The 18,564-nt window shown below is 47.6% G+C and overlaps 1 protein-coding gene across 4 annotated transcripts in view; it reads right to left on the bottom strand.

The window, feature by feature from the left end:
- ZNF532 (zinc finger protein 532) overlaps positions 1-10,723 on the bottom strand; it is a gene marked incomplete at both ends in the record, with an annotated part of 45,890 nt that extends 35,167 nt beyond the window's left edge. For 3 of the 4 annotated variants that reach the window (XM_084252113.1, XM_084252114.1, XM_084252115.1), the window contains one exon: positions 8,366-10,708. In XM_084252113.1, the coding sequence (XP_084108239.1) occupies positions 8,366-10,708 (2,343 nt within the window). Of the gene's footprint in view, positions 1-8,365 lie in introns of all 4 variants that reach the window. The other variant, XM_084252112.1, reaches the window with a different exon arrangement.
- Positions 10,724-18,564: the final 7,841 nt, after the last annotated feature.

Raw genomic sequence — 18,564 nt, 5'->3', positions numbered from 1 at the left:
TCTTTCTGAATCTTTCTAAACGAATGCACAAAGATTTACCCCACACACTGTATCTACTCCCACTTTTCTTTTCATTGACCCGCTTCTACCCCATTTAAGAAAAAGCAAGCTGTGTTGGTTGTAGACCTTCTCCTAGAGGCTTATGTGACAGCAACAGTCCTGAACTCACTATGACGGTGCTTATGTAATGTCCTCCCTCCCCTCCAGCTGTGTTCCCTGGACCTGTTTTGGATCATGTTGTCCCTGAATCCCCTGATGGTGATGATGCATTCTGACTGCACAAAGGCTGTCTCCCACCAGCTTCCCTGGGGTTCTCTGAACTCGTGGCAATGTCACACGGCGTCTGGATTTGGAGCAGAGACATATTTGAGCAAAGGGGCAGGCTGGATTTCTTTGTGATCTAAAAGAATCTGACTTTCCTTCCTTTTATTTATCTATTTTTTTGACTCACACTAAAATGTATCCTAAATAAAATTACAATGTATCTTTAAATTCTTCACAAGTTGAAGCTCATACACAAAGCAGTGTACTGTACCTGCCTTTTTAATACAAAGAAAGTATAGTAAGATGCACATAGATTCATGTGTTTCCTGATATCTTACAAAGGTCATCAGAAGATGGACAAGTGTTTCCAGGGCCCACGTAACAGACGGCGAATTTCTATTGTGGGACTGACTCATTTACTCATCTAACTCTGGGACTGAGCCAACACTTTCGAAAGTTAATAATTTTCAATATCCAGGTAATGCTAGGAAGCTACAGGAAACCAGAGTTATAAGGAATCCTGTTCCATACTTGACAGTTCCTGGGCTCCTGTCTCTGCCCAGTCCAGGCCCTGAAAACGAGGGCTGGCTCTGGCTGCAGGCTGGGGTGTGGGGGGAGAGATGACAGCTGGGCTGGCCTCCTCCCTGTACATGGGAAGGATCAGCTGAGCAACAAGGCAAATTATTCTGTGAGCTCCAATTCATCTTTTAGAAAGAAAAAAATGCTGGGGGAGGATGAGAAGGCCTAGAGAAATGTGAACAAATACAGCATATACTTATGCTTACATTTCACACAGACCAAAAGCCTGAAACAGCCGGAAACCCTGGATCTAAAGGTCAAAACGCTGCCAGTTCAGCAGTCAGCACAGATGCTAAACTGCTTCTGCCTCATTAGCAGCCGTTTTTGACTCACGCTAAAATTTATCTTCAATAAAATTAGGATGGATCTTTAAATTCTTTACAAATTGAAGCTTATACACAAAGCAGTGTAGTGTACCTGCCTTTTAGATCCATGGTCTAATTACCAAAAAAATAATTTTAAAGTTTACCTTTTTGTTTTCGGGCTTTTGCAGTCATCCAGTTTCACAGGAGAACACAAAGCATTTCCCTTCATATCTCACGTCCACGCAAGCGACAGAGCAAACACTACAGCTGAAATGACTACATACACCTTTTGTTCCTATCGCTAGTTGGCTGTGCTATGGTTTTATCCTCAATTCATTCTGCTAAGCTGAAAATCCCTGGTAAAATTTGGCAGTGAACTGAGCTAAGGTACAGGAAATATTTCGGTCGCCACACACAGGCTACTCAGATGATCATCATTACAAATATTGGGTATGCAAATACTACCGATTTTGGCAAATATAGGTAAGCCAGGAGTAATTAACCCAAAAATATAAATTGGACCAAGACTAGTCACATCAAAATTGAAATTAAGAATCTAGGAAAGCAGAGTCAAAAACCAAGTTGTGAGCCTTCAGCCAATAATGATGATTTTGGGCCAGGGAAGGGACAGAGGCAGTAGGGGTTCTGGAAGAAACTACTTGAGCAAGGCACGTCTAGAAATGAGGGTGGCAGGGGTTGCTTGGGATAATTTAATATACTCAGTGTCGTGTTAATGACGCCCAGAAAGTTCCTGAAACTAAACTGAATCAGTTCAGTTCTCTCTAAAAATGAGAACCATTGCTGGGCCTCCCTGGTGGCCTAGGGGTAAAGTCTCAGTGCTACCACTGCAACAGCCCACTGTGATGGCCTGAATTTGATCCCCAGCCAGGGAGCTAACCCACAAGGTGCAGCAGACCTCTCTTGTCTTGCCCGCTGCTCCCCTCAGTAGTGTATTTCAGTCGATCTGCCTATTCTGCTCCCTGCTCTGTCTCTCGTAAATCGTCTCACCCCACCCCACACCTCTGGCCTATACCCCAATTCTTCTATGTAAAATAAATAAAAATCTTACAATAAAGGAATAATTCTTTTAAAGAGAGAGAGAGAGAACCATTGCAGATAAGTCACCTTTATCTGCATCCTTAGAGCTGATCTGGAGGTAACCCTCAGGTCCAGACTCACAACATTCTGTTGGAAAAAAAGGATACAGCAGGCCCAAAATGTAGTCACTTGTGCTAAACCCCACATCAGCAAATTAAGATTTACTACCTGACCTAACTGCACTTTCATCCTCTTCCCAAAATGTAACCTAACAGGATAATGTGGAATTACCTAGTCCGTAGCACCCAGGTAATCAGCCTGATGGGCCCCTCGCATCCCCCAAGAGAAGATAAGCTGGTCCAAGACATTCATGGCCTTATCTGCCCCTCTGTCTTTAAAAGCCTTCCATTTCTGTGCAGCTCCTGGGAGGCCCTTTCTACTTGCTAGATGGACAGGATGTGGCCCTATCCATTAACCATTTAGTAAAGCCAAATAAAACTTAAATTTAATATAAATTCTTTAAATTTACTCATTTGAATTATATTTTTTAATAATTCCTATGGAGCCTGCAACTATAAAATTCTGTGTTTGCATATCTTAGGGTACCAGCATGACACAGCGGTAAGAACAATGAACCAGCAATAGAGAAATCTTGCTTTGAGTCCCAATTTGCCCACTACTGGGCATTTGCTTCTTCAATTGTACAATGGAAGAGTTGACCAAAGGACCTATAATAATGTCCTCTGATTCAATGGCTGATGAAGAATCTATAAAAGAAAACTGATTTTACCAATTAAGAAATTACAGTATGCACTTCCAGTACTACTGACTAAATTTAGTCCTGGTTTTACTCAGAGGTGAAGCAATGACATCCCAACACATTAAAACATCAATTATTAAAACCACAGACGTCAGCGCATCAATACTTCATGGAAAGGACAGCTTCTCTAGTCCTGCCACACACCCCTCTTCTCACTGAGCCACAAGAAGGGATTGTTCAAAAGACGGGTCAGAATACAAACCCCCAATGAGGGCAGATTTACTGGAGTGAAAGTCAGGTTCCAGGAGCTGCATGTTTATTCTGCTGCTTGGGTCCGTGAAGCTGGGAAGCAAATGATCTACTGAGGACACTCCACCTCCCCTTCCTTCTCAGCTGCTGGCTCCTCTGTGGGGTAAAAGCAGATGCAGGAAGAAACACCTAACCGGGCCCTGAGCATGTAAGGGTCCTTGTCCCAGCACGACCTGGAGGGTGAGGGAACCCCATCACTCAGATTCAGGCTTGGGGAATGTAGGACAGGACAGAGGCCTGGAGCTAGGCCATCCAGTCCAGCCTAGCTCTTAGCAGGCCTAGAAGGTAGAAGGGTGGCCGGGGAGCTAAGCAGAGTCAGCTAATAATAAAACGGCACTCTGGTTCCTATGGCAATCATTACTTCTGTACAGACTACCCACAGGACATTTGCAGAGGAGGAGTCATTGGCAAGGGGGAATTAAATGCCACCAAAACCTTATTTTCTCTCATTATATACAGGCAAAGCCTCAAAACGCCAAGCCTTTGTGTACAGGGAGGTGGTAAAAGGAGATCAAGCACATGCAGCCATAGCTGGTGTGAACAGGACAAGTGATCCTTTGCTGGGTTCAAAGAAGCACCCCTGGAGGGCAGGGAAAGGATCTGTTCAAACCATACACAGAGTCCAAATATAAACAGGGAGAGAATGGAAGATAAAGAGGAAGAAGAGAGCTGGGACTGTGCTAACCCCAGAAAAGGTGGTTCCCAAGAGAAAGGCAGGGTTCCTAATATGTCCTTAACACTTCCAGGAAAAACAGAAGTGCTTTTCCCGTTCTTCCATTAAGCACAATTAAAACCACTAGGCATTGTATATGTAAACACAGAAAGTCTCTGGAAGGCAGGCAAACTGGCAGGGGTCTTGGGAACCAAGAATGGCACCATGGTTGGGGGGGGGGGGGCTTCTTGCCTCATCTGGAGCTGAAAACACTGGCAACCCAGAAATGCCAATGTATGGAGATTAAAAACTCCCCCCAACAAAAGCCTGTAGCTCCAGCATAAAGACCGGGAAAGGGGATACAGCCCAAGGAAAACTTTCAGTTTTCCCCCACTCCTATCAAACAACACAGGAAACACTGGGCCCCACACACCAAGCCCAGTCCCAGGGAGTCCACACCATACCCCTCTTGAGCGCTATTAAGGCATCACAGTACCTCGTCCGGATATGTCAGAGAAGACAGGCAGCTGGGGACCAGGAATTTCATCATCCTTACCCAGTGATAAAGAGTCCCTCTAACAAAACAGGGGGGGCAGGGGATAGTTTTAAAAAAAATCCAAAAAAGCAATCTTCAGGTCCAGGTGGTTTCACTGGGGAATACTAGCAAATATTTAAAGGAAAACTAACTTCAATTATTTGCAATCTCTTCATTATATAAAGCTAACACCAGGTTGGCCAAAAACAAAATTAAAAAAAAATGTATTTTTAAAGCATCTATGATCACAGATGCAAAACTCCTTAACAAAGAGTAGCGGGTGCAACACACAATATATAAAAAGAATTATACAGCCTGATGGAGTGAGATTCACTCCAGAGATACACAGCTGGTTCAGAATTTGCAAATCAATGTAATCTACCACCTCCCCATGAGTTTAAGCAAGGTTAGGAATACATGCTGAATATACAAAAATTAACTATTTCTATATATGAGCAATGAACACCTAAATAATGGAAAATACAATACCATTTGTCATTGCAAGGGAGGGAGGGCGGAAATAAAATGTACAGAAGATCTGTATGACAAAAGCCATAAAATGATAAAAAGAAATCAAAGGAGATCTAAATAAATGAAGAAACATTCTACGTTCATGGACTGAAAGACTCAACATAGTAAGGATAGCAATTCTCTCCCAAACTGATAAACAAGTTGGATGTATCAAAATACCAACAAGATTTTTTTGAAGACAGAAACCGGACTACCCTTGAATTTATATGGAAAGGCGAAAGAACTAAGATAGCTAAAAACAGTTTTGAGAAAAATGAATGAAGCTCAGAAACCAGTCTACCAGATTTTAAGATACTCTACAGTCACAAGTAATCAAGTCTGCGCAGTCCTGGTGCAGGGATGAGACAAAGATCAACGGAACAGAATGGAGTCCCACATGCCCAGTTGACACCAGACAAAAGCCAAAGGGCGGGCCTCTCTGGTGGTGCAGGGGTTAAAGGCTCAGGGCTATAAAGCTATCACCAGTCACTTTGGCCTGAGTTCGATGCCCAGCCAGGGAGCTAACCCACATGGCACATCAGACCTCTCCTGTCTCATCTGCTGCTCCCTCAGCAGTGTAAATCAGTAGATCCGCCTGTTCTGCTCCCCACTCTGTCTCTGGTGAATCCTCTCACTACCCCCCCCCACCTCTGGCCTACACCCCAGTTCTTGTATGCATAAATAAATAAAAATAAATCTTTTTTTTTAAAATGCAAAGGCAAGTCAGGAGGAAAGTAACTTTTGGGCATGGCGTTAGAGGAAGCAGACAGACATGCACAGGTGAAAAAATACGAGTTACAAACAAAGGTAAAATATAAAATTATAAAGCATTTAGAGGGAAAAAAAAACAGGTTAAGTTTTCAGGAACTAGAGCAAAAAAGGGTCTTGAACCTGACACCAAAAACACAAGCCCCAAGAGAAAACTGATAAATTGAACTTCATCCAAACTAGAAACTTTCACTCTGCTCAAGATTACCAAGATGAAAAAAAGAAGCCATTTGAGAAAAGACTTGTAATGACACATGTCCATTATCTAGAATATATCAAACACTGTTAAAATTCAAAGTAAAATTTAAAAAGGACTTTTAACTAGAGAAAGGGCAAGAAACATAAACAGGTATTTCAACAAAATCAAAATATATGGAAAGATGTTTACTATCATTTGCTATAGGGGAAATAAACAAATTAAAACCATAAGGCATCGCTACATACCTATCATAGTGGCCAAAATAAAAATGATTCCCACCACCAAACGCTGGCAAGGATGCAGAGAAATTGAATCACTATGCCCTGCTCATGGAATTTCTTAAGAAAACAAATACACAACTCCTGTATGAGCCACACCTGGGCATTTACCCTGAGAAATGAAAACTCACGTTCACATGAAACAACTGGTTAAACATCCTGCGGGAGGACCATAGATGGAATACAACTGAGCAATAAAAAAGGAATATTTCTGCACGTTGACTGCACCAATGTCAGTACCTTGGTTATGGTATCATTCTACAGTTCCCTAAGACACGACCGCTGGGGTGAACGGGGGAAGGGTACACAGGATCGCTCTGCACCGTTTCTTCATAAATCTTCAACTTTATCAAAACAAAAGGTTTAATTTAAAAAACTAAATGATTTGAGAAGGAAGACCCAGGACATCAGCCCAGAACACTTTCAAATGATCAGGTAAAATTTTTAAAATATCACAGCGACTGCAGGTAGAAGACACGCAGGAAGGGAGATGGGAAGGAGGGCGGAAGGGAGTGGGGGTAGGGAGGGAGGAAGGCCCCTGCTGCCGGTGACTAGCACCAGCCTCTCTGCCAAGCAAACTCAAAAACTAAAAAGCAACGAGCAAAGGATGGAAGACCCATCTGTCCAGCTGGGACCCCGAGGTCAGACCTTGAGAGCCAGTGCAGGAACAGGCTACTGCGGGTGACACCAGAGATGACTGCAGAGAACCCAAAAGCCGGGGGACCTGGAGAAGAAGGAAGATCTCTGCTTTCTGCCCACGTCCTCCCTCCTTGCTAGAAAAAGGATCCCAAAGGGAACAGACTTGGTTGAGGGCAGCTCGAAAGGCCCTAACTGGTGAGCGCACACAGGCTGGGAGGGGAGGCGGCGAGACCCCTCAGAAGCCAGGACGACCCTGCCACCCCACACAAAACTCCAAGGCACCAGAACAGGCAGAACTGAAGGAGCGGCTTTTTTTTTTTTTTAATGCATCCTTTTGGTGAAGGGAGTCACAAGAAAAGAGGGTACTAAGTAGATGTCGGGTACCAAAGCATCACTGGCTGCCTGTTTTACTGTCAGAGCCAATAAACATTAAATATTCAAAGCTCTACAAATGTTTTCAAAACTCTATCTTTTCCATTTCCATGATATTGAATTTCCAGAGGGGAAAGAAATGACAGAATTCTGGATCATCCCCAAACTCCTACAATGGAGCTGCAAAACCCTATGGCTGCCCTTGAACTGTGAAGGACAAAAGAACCACAGTGTAAACCTCTCGTTAACAAGTCATAAGAGGCGAACGAACAAAAGGTGGGTTTACTGGGGTCTTCGGAAGCAGGACTTGGAGCCAGAGTCTATCAGCTCAAACCACTGCCCCCTTTCCATTCCGTAAGCTTTCTGGCTTGGACAGTAACTTACAAGGCCCGTGGCTCAAATTACCTTCACTCAGCACGTCCAGCCACTGCCTGATAATGTAGAACGTGTATTTGCAAAACACACTCATCTGTTAGTCAAAAGTCAGCCTCACGGAAAGTAGATGATAAAGGGCTGAAGGACGCCCACTGTGAACTGTCTCCAGCCAAGCTACACTTCACCACAAACAAAAGCTGCAACAAATGCAAAGGCGGGCTACTCAAATGGAAACGGTGCCTGCGCAGTTTAAATTCACTGCAAGAATGAACGATATGAACATACTTCAGGACCAACTTCCAGCGCAAACGTAAGCAGGCACACCATTAAAGTGGGGACCAGTGAGGTATGTTTAACTATGATGACTTTGCAGTAATTATAAGTAACAGGAATTTTTCAGTTCCCACAATGATCAGTAGTGACACCGTACGTTGGCGACAGTCTGATGAACTGAATACAGTGAGGTGATACTCTGCTTCTCAGACCTGAGAGGCAGGTGATATCGTTAAGAATGCCTTCACTTACCCTAAATCTAAGGTGCCATACCTCAACTAGTACGGTTTCTCAGAGAATCATCTTCTGCAAAAATTGTTTTTACAAGATTCACCTTCCAAGACTGCTCTATTCTATGAAAACAAATCTTTCTTGTGTACTTTTGAGTACACAAGACACACACACACACACACATAACTGAGCACCCACCCCTAAAATCAAGGGCACCGTACAGAGTATTCTTGTGCATAGGTCATCACCGAAACACCAGAACATAAATGATACTCTACTTGTCCACTCGTGTCTGCGGCCTGCTGGAAATGTGTCGCCAGTGACGTCTCGTCCTGGAAAACTTCATTACACTCCAGACATTTCAGACTGTGCCTACAGAGCTTGGAAGGGTCCTCGTCCAGGGGCATCGCCGGGACAATGGGCGTGCTCGACGGAGCCGATATGACCGTCCCCGTGATGCCAGACTGAATTTTTGTTACAGTGTGTGTGCCAGCTCCCGCAGAGCTCGGAAGAGCGGAAGATGAAGTAGAAGTATTGCTTGACGGAGAAACGATCATCTGATCTGCTGGGACCGGCTTTAAAATCAGGTGTGAGCACTGCATCACCACCCCTTTCTCCTTGTGCCCGCGGGCATGCGAGAGGAGGCTGCACTTGTTGTAGAAAACAAGGTTCTTGGTGCAGTGGTTGCAGGTCACCTCGATGCGCACGCTGCGCCTGTCGTAGTGCTGGGTCAGGCTCTTCTCCAGGGCGAAGGAGTCGCCGCACTCCAAGCACTTATACCCCCGGGTGGGCAGCGTGATGCCCGCGTTGGCAGGAGGACTGAGGTTGGGGATGTAAACTGGGACTGGGTTGACGCTGCTCAGCACCTTGTTGAAAGCTTCCACCACCGAACTCTGCAGGGAGGATACCACCTGGACCCGAGACACCTTTTTGGGGGGCTGCGAGGCTGCCGCGTTGATTATTGCCTGCTTTATTTGCTGCTGAGGTTTGGTTAGCACTTGGCGGAGCTCAGAAGTGGCCTGGGCGCCCTGAGGCAGAAGATTAAGGTTGGCGAGGTGCACAGTCTTTGGCACGAGTTTGGCGTTGGCCAGGCTGGAGGCGGGCACCACGACGGTTTGCTGTTGGATGGCGTTGGCCGCTTTGATGATGGCGCTGCTGGCGCTCTGAACAGAGGCCGCAGATATGACCGTGGCTTTGACTGTCGTGTTGTTAGCGAGCTTCAAATTGATGACCTGAGACCCTGCCGTCTTCACAGCAGACACTGGGAGGAAGGCAGTGGCCACAGGCTTAATAGTGACCTGTTTAGGGGTCAACTCCGCAGGGGCCCCCGTGTTGGTGACCACGGCGGACTGCAGGGGTGCCCTGGGGGGTGAGGACAGGACAGCTGCCGAAGCAGGAGAGGACAGGAGCGAGGTCACGGAGGCCATCACCGCCCCCGTCTGCTCGGAAGACTTTTTTCCAGCGTCGGGATCGACCTCGGGCAACACCCTGGTCACAGTTCTCTTTATCTCCCCTGAGGACGTCTTGATGGTTTTGATGCGGACCTTGGGGATTGCTGGTGTCGATCCCGCGGGCGAGGAGGGCGAGCCCTTGCTGCTGTTCTCACTGGAGATGCTCCGGGGGCTGTCCGGCTGCTTCAGGGGGGCTTTCTTCGTCCCGTCGATGAGACTCTGGGGTTCGGGGGACTTCTCTATGGCTCTGGGGCTGTCGTGGGCCTCTTTGGGCGAGGGGGAGGGCTCCCGGGAGTGGGCCGCGGGCTCCTTCCCGGGGTCGGATGCCGCCTTCCTGGCGCTGAGCGCCGCGATGGCCGCGATGCAGGATGAGAGCTTGGAGGACGGCTTGGCCCTGCCCGGCGGGGCGCCCGGGGCGCTGTCGTTCTTGTCGGGGTTCAGCTTCCCGTCGTGGATCCTGTTCTCGGGCCCCTTCTCGGCGTTCTCCTTCAGCTTGTCCTCCGCTTTCCTGGCTTTGAAGGGCTCGTAGACGCCGAGGTTCAGCGAATTCGCCTCCGTCTCTCTCTTGACCGCTTTGCCCTTCTCGCCGGCGCCCGCGGCGGGCGGCGCGGCCTTGCCCAGGTGCTCCCCGCCGAGCGCGCGCAGCTTCTCGTAGCCCTGCGCGGGCAGCGGCCCGGCCAGCAGGCTGGCCCTGAAGCCGGGGCGCGCCTCCTCCTTGTCGGGGGGGTCGTCCACCTCGATCTTCTCGTCGTCGTCGAACTCCTCGGCGCTGGAGATGGGGCTGAACTGGCTGAAGGCCGCGTCCTTGAGCGCGGCCTCGGCGGCGGGCGCGTCGCCCTTGAGCGCCTTGGGCCCGTCCTTGCCGTAGCCGTCGAGCGCGGCCGCGGCCAGGAAGCCGTTGTGCAGCCCGTTGCCCGCGGGCGCGTGGCCGTCCTTGTCGGCGCCCTCGGCCGAGTCCACGCTGCGCACGTTCTTCACGATGACGCTCACGCCCACGTCGGAGGCGGCCGGCGCGTGCGCGTCGTCGTCCCCGTGCGCGCTGGGCTTGGCGTGGGCCTCGGCGTCGTCGTGGCCGGACTCGATGGCGGCTTTGGGGTCGACCATGTCGGGGATGTCGAACGCTGCCAGGAGGTCGTCGAAGTCTGGGGTCTTCATATCCCCCATGGTCATGGGTCCGCTCGGGCGCTCTGTGGAACGAACAGAAGAGAACGCTCAGCAACGGGGGCGCAGGGGGGCGCGCGCCCCGCGGGGCCCACGCGGACGGCGCCTCCCCGGCAGCTTTGGCGAAAACTGCTAGAAAATACATCCTTTGTCGCCGAGTCAACCCCACTGTTTTCACAAAGAGCTACTTCCAAGCATTTTCAGCGGACAGCGCTACTTCCACTGGCAAAATGATCACCTTTTTACACAGTCCCCCTCGGATGCGGGCCAGCACGTTAGAGGGATCCCCTTACAATCAAAAGGCAAACTGCGGATTTCAGTTCGTGCTCGGAAAAAACGAGCAGCCCGGCCAACCACAGGGTGGATACTGTCAGCAGAGTTCCACCCGGGATTAAAAAAAAAAAATCTCTAAGGAGCTGGTTCCATCAGTTTTTATTTAATCCTAATTTCCTCCATCATATTAGGAAAGAAATTCTCTCCCGGCAAAGGCGTGAGGCTCCCTCGCCCTCCCTAGACGAGTGGTTTGAGCGGTGAGGCAGCACCGCTGCTTCCCAATCACCGCTCATCCCGCAAGGCCAGGCACCGGGCTCGGGCTGAGACAGGCGCTCCCAGGACATGGCGTGCGCAGCCGGCTGGGAGGAGAGGGCCCTCGGCTCTGCCTCTGGCCTGGATCAGGGTGGGTAACAGTGCTGTGAAGCCTCATTCGCATCCAACAAAGCCCAGGTTGGTAAGAAGTGGAGAGTCTTAGAAAGATGCACAGTCACAGAATTATAAAAGATGAAGGACAGAGAAATACATGCAGTGCCTGGGGTCTTTAAAGGGGGCCTTCACCCCACCTGCAGAAGAAAAGTGACTGTGGGATTAGATTAAAACCTCCATTAAAGAGGAGCTTTCTTTCTCCTCCCTGAACTGCAGAGCGCCACACCTTACGACTCTATTACTTTCTGGTATGTGCCAGTGTGTGTGTGTGGGGGGGGTGTGCACACGCACATACACACATGCACTTGTGTCTTACCTACTAACCTGTCAGTTGCCTGGAGACAGGCAAAGTCTCACCGACCTTTATACCATAAATACCAAACAATTAACACTACAAGTCAGGGACTACAAAAATGATTTGTCACAGAAGAATAGGCCCAGTTCACTCACTCTGAGATCCTTAGGAAGCAAGGAACCTCTCTGAACCTTCTGGAACCTTTTGGTAGAAGGAGGCAAGCAGCTAGGAAGAGAAACAAAGAAGGGAAGGGAAGAGGGGGACAAAAATAGGACCGTGAGGGAGGGGGGCAAGAGGAGAAAGGAAAAGCAGCAGCAAGAGAAACAGGGAGGAGGGCTGCAAGCCATGGCGGGCAACCTCCCGCGGAGAATCTGACTGACTTGGACATGGGTACTCCAAGACTCCTTCCTGGTACTGTTTCCTTTACCAGTAAATGCCAATATTTACTGCAGTCCTCCTTTAAGCCTGCTTTAAATCACTGAGAAGTGATTTAAATGTGGCTTCCACACTTTGCTAAAGTATTTAATCATTTTGTTTCCTTGTATAGTATGTAAAACATCATGTATTCCTAATCAAAGTACCTATATGAGAGTCAAGGGGGGATCAGGGGACTGGATATACAACGCGAAAACACCTAGAACCAGAACTCCACACGGGTTGCTGATACACCCTCCCGGATCCACTCACTCCAGGGCATGCCCAGCTCCTGGTAAGGGTTTGGTGGAAAGGCCACCGCTGAAGATAAAATGTAATTATGGTTCAACAGGAGCTTAAGAGTAAATCACCTTCCTCTTAGGATGTCTCAAGATGAGACACAGAGCTAGAGAACCCTCTGGGTGATTTTCCTAGAGGAAAACACTCGGGCCACTGTTCCCGTGGACGGGCGCCTGCAGGGACAGGCAGAGAATACACTTAAAGCAAGAGAAAAGGAGACAAAACATTAACCCCTCCGAACTGATACTTGACATGAAAATCCCCAGAGGGAGTACCCTGGGTGAAAGTACATGATTATGATTTTTCTTTTTGAACTGAAACATTTAAAGTGCAAGGTGTGGAGAGTGAAAAGGCCACCCACTAAGGAATAAGCCCTGTTAAGTCACCACTTTTGTTTTTAAGCACCGCATTGCTGTTAAGTAGAATACAACTCACAATGATATGTGAAAATTCAAATTAAAAAAAAAAGCAAGCCACAGAGTTGCTGCCACACCCTCACACCACCAGAGCGCCTCTGCTTTCTCTCTCCCACCAGCCCTGTCCACCCAAATGTAGATTCCTGTTTTCAGAGACTGCAAGACAGAGATTCGTGAGTCCCCCGCTCCTGGAGCTGAAAGGTGGGCTTTCTGACGCCACGATTTATCCAAAGCGTGGACCGGGCTTTAGAAGCCTGGGGTGGCTGGGTTCTCCCCAACTCCCTCCCTTCTTTCTTTACTGCTACTGGGGATTAGTGTCATTTGTCCCCTCCTTAAGACTGCGGTGAGCAGAACATCATCAAATTTCATGTGTTCATCCCAGAGGGCAGTCAGCTCAGGAACGGGAAGAATACAGCACACAGCTCAGGTGCTCACGGGCGGCAGGTCCAGGACACACGCCCCAAGAAATGATGAAAGGGATCCATGTGAAACAAAACTTGCTGGACCACTGGCAGGTATTCTTACCAATTATTCTGATGACCTCCTGTGTACGCCTAACAGGCCTGGCCTGGTTCACCCACATGCAGGTGCTCAGGCACGACCACATCAGCCCCACATGGCTGCCACATCAAAGGACCTGCCCACCGCACCCCCCCATCTTTTCCTATCTGCCCACCGACCCCACTTCAGGCTTGGGAACCAGAGAGTAACCTCCCCACCTGCAAACCCTACAGGGGGTGAGAAGACATTCCCCAGGCAGGAATGGCTCTTGCTCCACAGGGATCCATGACACCCACTCCTACTCCCCCTGTGCTACCCAAGGTGTGTACTTCCTGCTGGGGGTCGAGGGGCATCCAGGCAGAAGTCACCAGACACTTTGCAGAGGTCAGTGTGGACTAGCACTGGTGCAGAAAACGGTGCATCAGTCCTCCTGGTTCTCCTGTAGGACAAGCTGACTACAGACTGAAAATGCAGAATGGGCATAAAAGCCAGAGAGCCGCGCCTGAAACCTGAGGTCTCTGTGGCCGGGCTCCCCGCTCTGGGGTTGTGTAATGGGTGTAATAAATACTGCTCTCAATAACTGCACGCTTCTTTTTTGGTTTATAGAATTGTTTTTCATACCCACAATCACATTGTCCTATTACCCTTTCCTTCCCCACCTTCTGGAGGCGAGAGCAAATTTTCCACTTGGGGAAAAATAAAAAGTTTTAGAGCTTAACTTCATTTCTCAGTTACATCAAGTAGAATGAGAAATGTTTATGCTTGCAAGTTTTCTTCAGTTTTTCACCTCAGTTGCTAAGTACTGTTTTAAAAAATACTCTTTTGCTTAAAGACAATACACAAATCTTCTCTCTCTTGAAACACTGAAAGATCTCGTTTTAGCATCCCTTCTGTACAAGAAGTCTGACTTTCAAGCAGAATTGGCTTCCATTATTGTAACAATGTCTTTCATTTCATTTATATCCTATAAAATATATGCTCCTTCAAAGACACTAACAGTCTTTTAATTTAAAACTAAACCCCATATAAACAACCTGCAATTTACCAGGAACATTTGTGCTTGATGCATAACCCTTTCACCCAAAGACACTGAAAATATGGGGGGGGGCGGGGGCAGTTGGCGGCCTGTTTACAAATAAGGAAACTGAAAGAAGTCTGTCACATGACCCCTTTATTCCCTTCCATAAGAGACAAAACATTTCCTTTCTACCAAAGCCTCTTAAAATTATATTAAGCGATTTTGTCTTTGTTGGCAAAAGTCAAAAACAATCAAGTCGAAAGAAAACACTGTTCACTCCTTAATCAGACTGCCTATATTTTGCAACCAACAAATTCTTCCTCGTGAAGAACAGCTCTCCATGGCTGTTTCCCAATCTCCAGGCAGAGAAGGGCAGCGAGACAGTCATAGCAGATCCTTAACCACGGAAAGCGAACTTCAAATCACCCCACTGAGAGAGACAAGCCTACATCCAGCCAAGGTTCTACTTCCACAAAAGAATAAGCAAAGTCCAATGGACCAGTAGAAACCTATCGGCTTCACCACTTAAATGGAAAAACTAACTTTTTTTTTAATGAAAATCAATACTCTAAATCATAATAATCCTATTTCAAGGAAAATCAAAGTGGCTGACCATCTTAACAGTATTACACAAACGTTTCATAAAACAACTATATAACACAAGGCCTCTATTCTCTTTTAAGACTAGGTTTCCTCACTATTTTCCAGCAGGATCTGGCCATTGAAGCCTTTTTAAAGAAGCAATTCAACAGATGAATGGCTCTAACTCACGTCTATCCTTATCTTTCCCTCAAATATAAAGTGTTTCTTATGTATGTATCATGCAGTGTTTCACATTTAATTTGATCCTTACAGAAAAAGGACCTGGAATCCCCAGTTTTAAATGTCTTGAGGGATCTGGCTTCTCCGGCCTTCTCCTCTGCGTCCTTATTTCCCCTTCCACCGCGGGCAAGGCCTTGGCTTCCTCCGTCACCCACCCCTTTCTCAGTCAGGCCTCTGTCCTGACCTCTTCAAAACAAACAAACAAAAAGAAATCACATCTCTTTCTCCCCAACTGACCTTTGCTGCTGCTTTCTCCCCAAATGACCTTTGCTTTTACTCCACTTCAATCTGAATTGCTTATCAGGGAAAACTTTTCTCACTGTAATTCCATTCCAAATACCAAGCAGGTTCAGTTATGCAAGTCAGCCTCTGCTTCCTCACTTCCCCGAAACCAGCTGGGGGCAGATGTCAGTTCTGTAGCGTTTAAAACAGCCTCGGTTTCTCTCTAGGAAAGGGGGACAGAGAGGCCGGGGCCCCAACTCTGGCAGCTACTTAGGAGTCAAAATAATGCCACCAGGATGAGAAATGAACATAGACACCTGCATGGATGTCTAAGTGTATAGTTTTGAGGGATAAAAATCAAGAAAAATGGAGCCACTGGGTCTCTGGAGAATGACATGGCACGTGACGCAAGAAAACAAGGAAGGGTTCATTTTATCCTCCACACTACTCAGACCCTGAGTGTGTCTCAACAACAGGCAGGTCTGCAGGTACCTCTCGAGCCCCCAGAAGAACAGGATCACTGAGTCACGGGTGCCTACTACCCTCCCCCCCCCCCGCAGCACGGGGAACCCACACCAGGGAAACGTGCAAGGTGTGAGAAGACATTCTGCACAGGGGGTGAAGGCCAGACCACATCTCCCACTGATTCCGTGTGCACTAACCAGAAATGAGCGGCTACAGGCTGCCATCACCCAGGAAAGCTATTTCACTGTTTCACTCAATAAACTGTGATGGTCCCAATTATCGACACACAGATGCTTTGGTCAAGATAGTATTTCTTCCTCAGCTGATACCTAGCAATCCTGATTTGATACATAATTGACATAAAAGTTCAAATACTTCTGAGAATAAAGGCAAAGTCAAGGCACAACCTGGGGACAAACAAGACTAAGAGCAGCCCCAGCTCTTGTCTGAGGTCACGCTTCACTTTTCCCTCAAGCTCTCACGGGCGTCTTCCCTGCCCCAGGCATGCATGCCCCCTCCCTTCAAAGCTCAGACTTTTCCAGAAGCTCAACTTCCAACATCCAGCCTACCTCTGGCTTCCCTCCCTCTCATGGAAGGTCACCCCCAACTCCAAGCACCCAAGCTCAGCAGTAACCAGCACCCTATTTTTCCACTCAGGGTCAGACAGACCCTCCAAAAAGACACCAGCAAATCCTACTCTTTATTTCCCACAGGGTCCTCGGTGTCACTTGGCCCCACTGTCCTCCCTTCCTACTATTAACTCCCACCCTGCCAGCGGACAGGCCGTTTCTGCCTTTCCAAACTCTTACCCACTGCTTTTTCTTTCAGCAGTCAACTTCAAAGACAGCAGGTGCCAGGCCAGACCTCTCCCCATGCCCTTCCTTCCTTCCTTCAGATCTCTGTTCCAGCACTGCCTGCTTTCCCAGCCCATCCTCCGCTGTGAGCCGTCCTCTCTCCTCCAGGGCTTGTCACTCTTGCTGCCTCTACCTAACCAGGCCACTCTGCCCTGGGTCCTGTCTCCTGGACCGGCTGCCTTCACAGTCAAGTCCTCCATCACTGGGTCTAAGCCTGGGCCTCCAGCTCAGTGACAGCCCTTTTTACACCAATCTTCTCCTATTAAAAACTGTAGCAAGGAATTTTGGGGTTCATGGAACTGTTCTATACATATCACAATTGGGGGGAGGGGATTGGACATCTACAGGCATTTTCCTGCATGCAAAATTTCAAAAAAAAAACAAAACAGGAAAGAGGGGCGCCCCAACATGAAAGATTAAGAGCCCCAACTGTAACAGAGACCTAACTGTGTCACAAGTGTGTGACATAACCCTGCAGAACAGGGCAGGGAAGGAGAACAAAACTGTGAGTGCAGGTTCTGAGGCCAGAGAAAGGCACCTACTGAACACTGCACAGGCCTCATCTATAATCTTAGCACTGTACCAGCAATAATTTTTAGGTTTGGATACTGTTTTTTTGAATACTAATGTGTTATAATTATACAAGGTGATCAGAGAAGGTTGCAGAAAGGGTAATGGAAAATCTTTGTATCATCGCAACTATTCCAAAACTTAAAATTGTTTCAGAATAAAAAATTAAGGGAAGATGCACGCTGTCACATAATAGTGCAAACCCACCCAAGGAAATAAAGCAAGCGCTGCATAGCTGGAAACACTCCCCAAAGGGTCAGATCCTGTTCTTCATTCCCCTGTGCCTGCACCTGCCCCCACCACCACCCCACCCTTTCTGGGTGCCCTTGCCAGTCACCCTTTTCTCTCCTGGACCCCACTGCCCTGAGGCCATCTGACCTCCCCCAACCTTCTCCCCTCCCTCTGCATCCCTTTGACTCTGTCATCCACCGTTGTTCAGAGGCAACCTCAGCAGGCCCGCAGCCACAAGGCAGGCAACTGGCACCTCTCCACCTCGCCCTGACTCTATCCTCAGAGTCACCGATCTGGTTCTAGATTCTATGTGGCTCTCCTAACATTACAAACTTGAACGAAAGCCCTCACATGTTGCCTCCCACCTGTTTTTCTTCCTCCAAGTCCTTATCTGGGAATGAGATTCACCTTCTCTAAGAAAACACGAAAATCGTCAGGCAGCAGAAAATGGAGCCACAAGCTCTGTAGGGTCTTATTTGGCTTTTCACAAACACAAGACTGAAATACGTTTATTAAGGGCTGGATTTTCCAACATGAACAAAATTCTTTCAGGCAGAGTAGTCTCTATTATGCTAATGAGTATTATAAATCTCTGAGAAGAGGGATGCAAGTTTTGATCTAACCACAGATCCTTTTTTTCTGATCCATGAATAAAAATGTCAAAATGATTTCCCAAGAGGCTGCCCCAATTTCTGTCGCTGCCATTATACATTACATCCTTTAAACACATCCTGTCCCCAACTTTATAAATATTTATTAGCTAACATCTAAGGTGAGGAAAAAAATGCCTTGTTATGTGCCTATTTTTTACATTATTATTACAAAGTTTAAGCTTTTCCCCATATAGTTTGCTTCCTAATTGCAGAAGAAAATCTTGTTCGATGAATGAACGTGTGGAGGGAGACAGTGAATTTGCTGGGGTTTTTTTAAATCTTTTATTTTTTTTTTTAATAGAGGCATGTTTTATTTGTTTGTTTTGTTTATACAAGCACTGGGTACAGTCAGAAGCGTGGGAGGGTGAGAGAATTCACCAGAGCCAGAGCGGGGAGCAGAGCAGC

Source organism: Talpa europaea (assembly GCF_964194135.1).
Source record: "Talpa europaea genome assembly, chromosome: 13".
NCBI lineage: Eukaryota > Metazoa > Chordata > Mammalia > Eulipotyphla > Talpidae > Talpa > Talpa europaea.
Note: the sequence above shows the minus strand (reverse complement) of the source record. Positions and strands in the feature narration are given on the sequence as shown.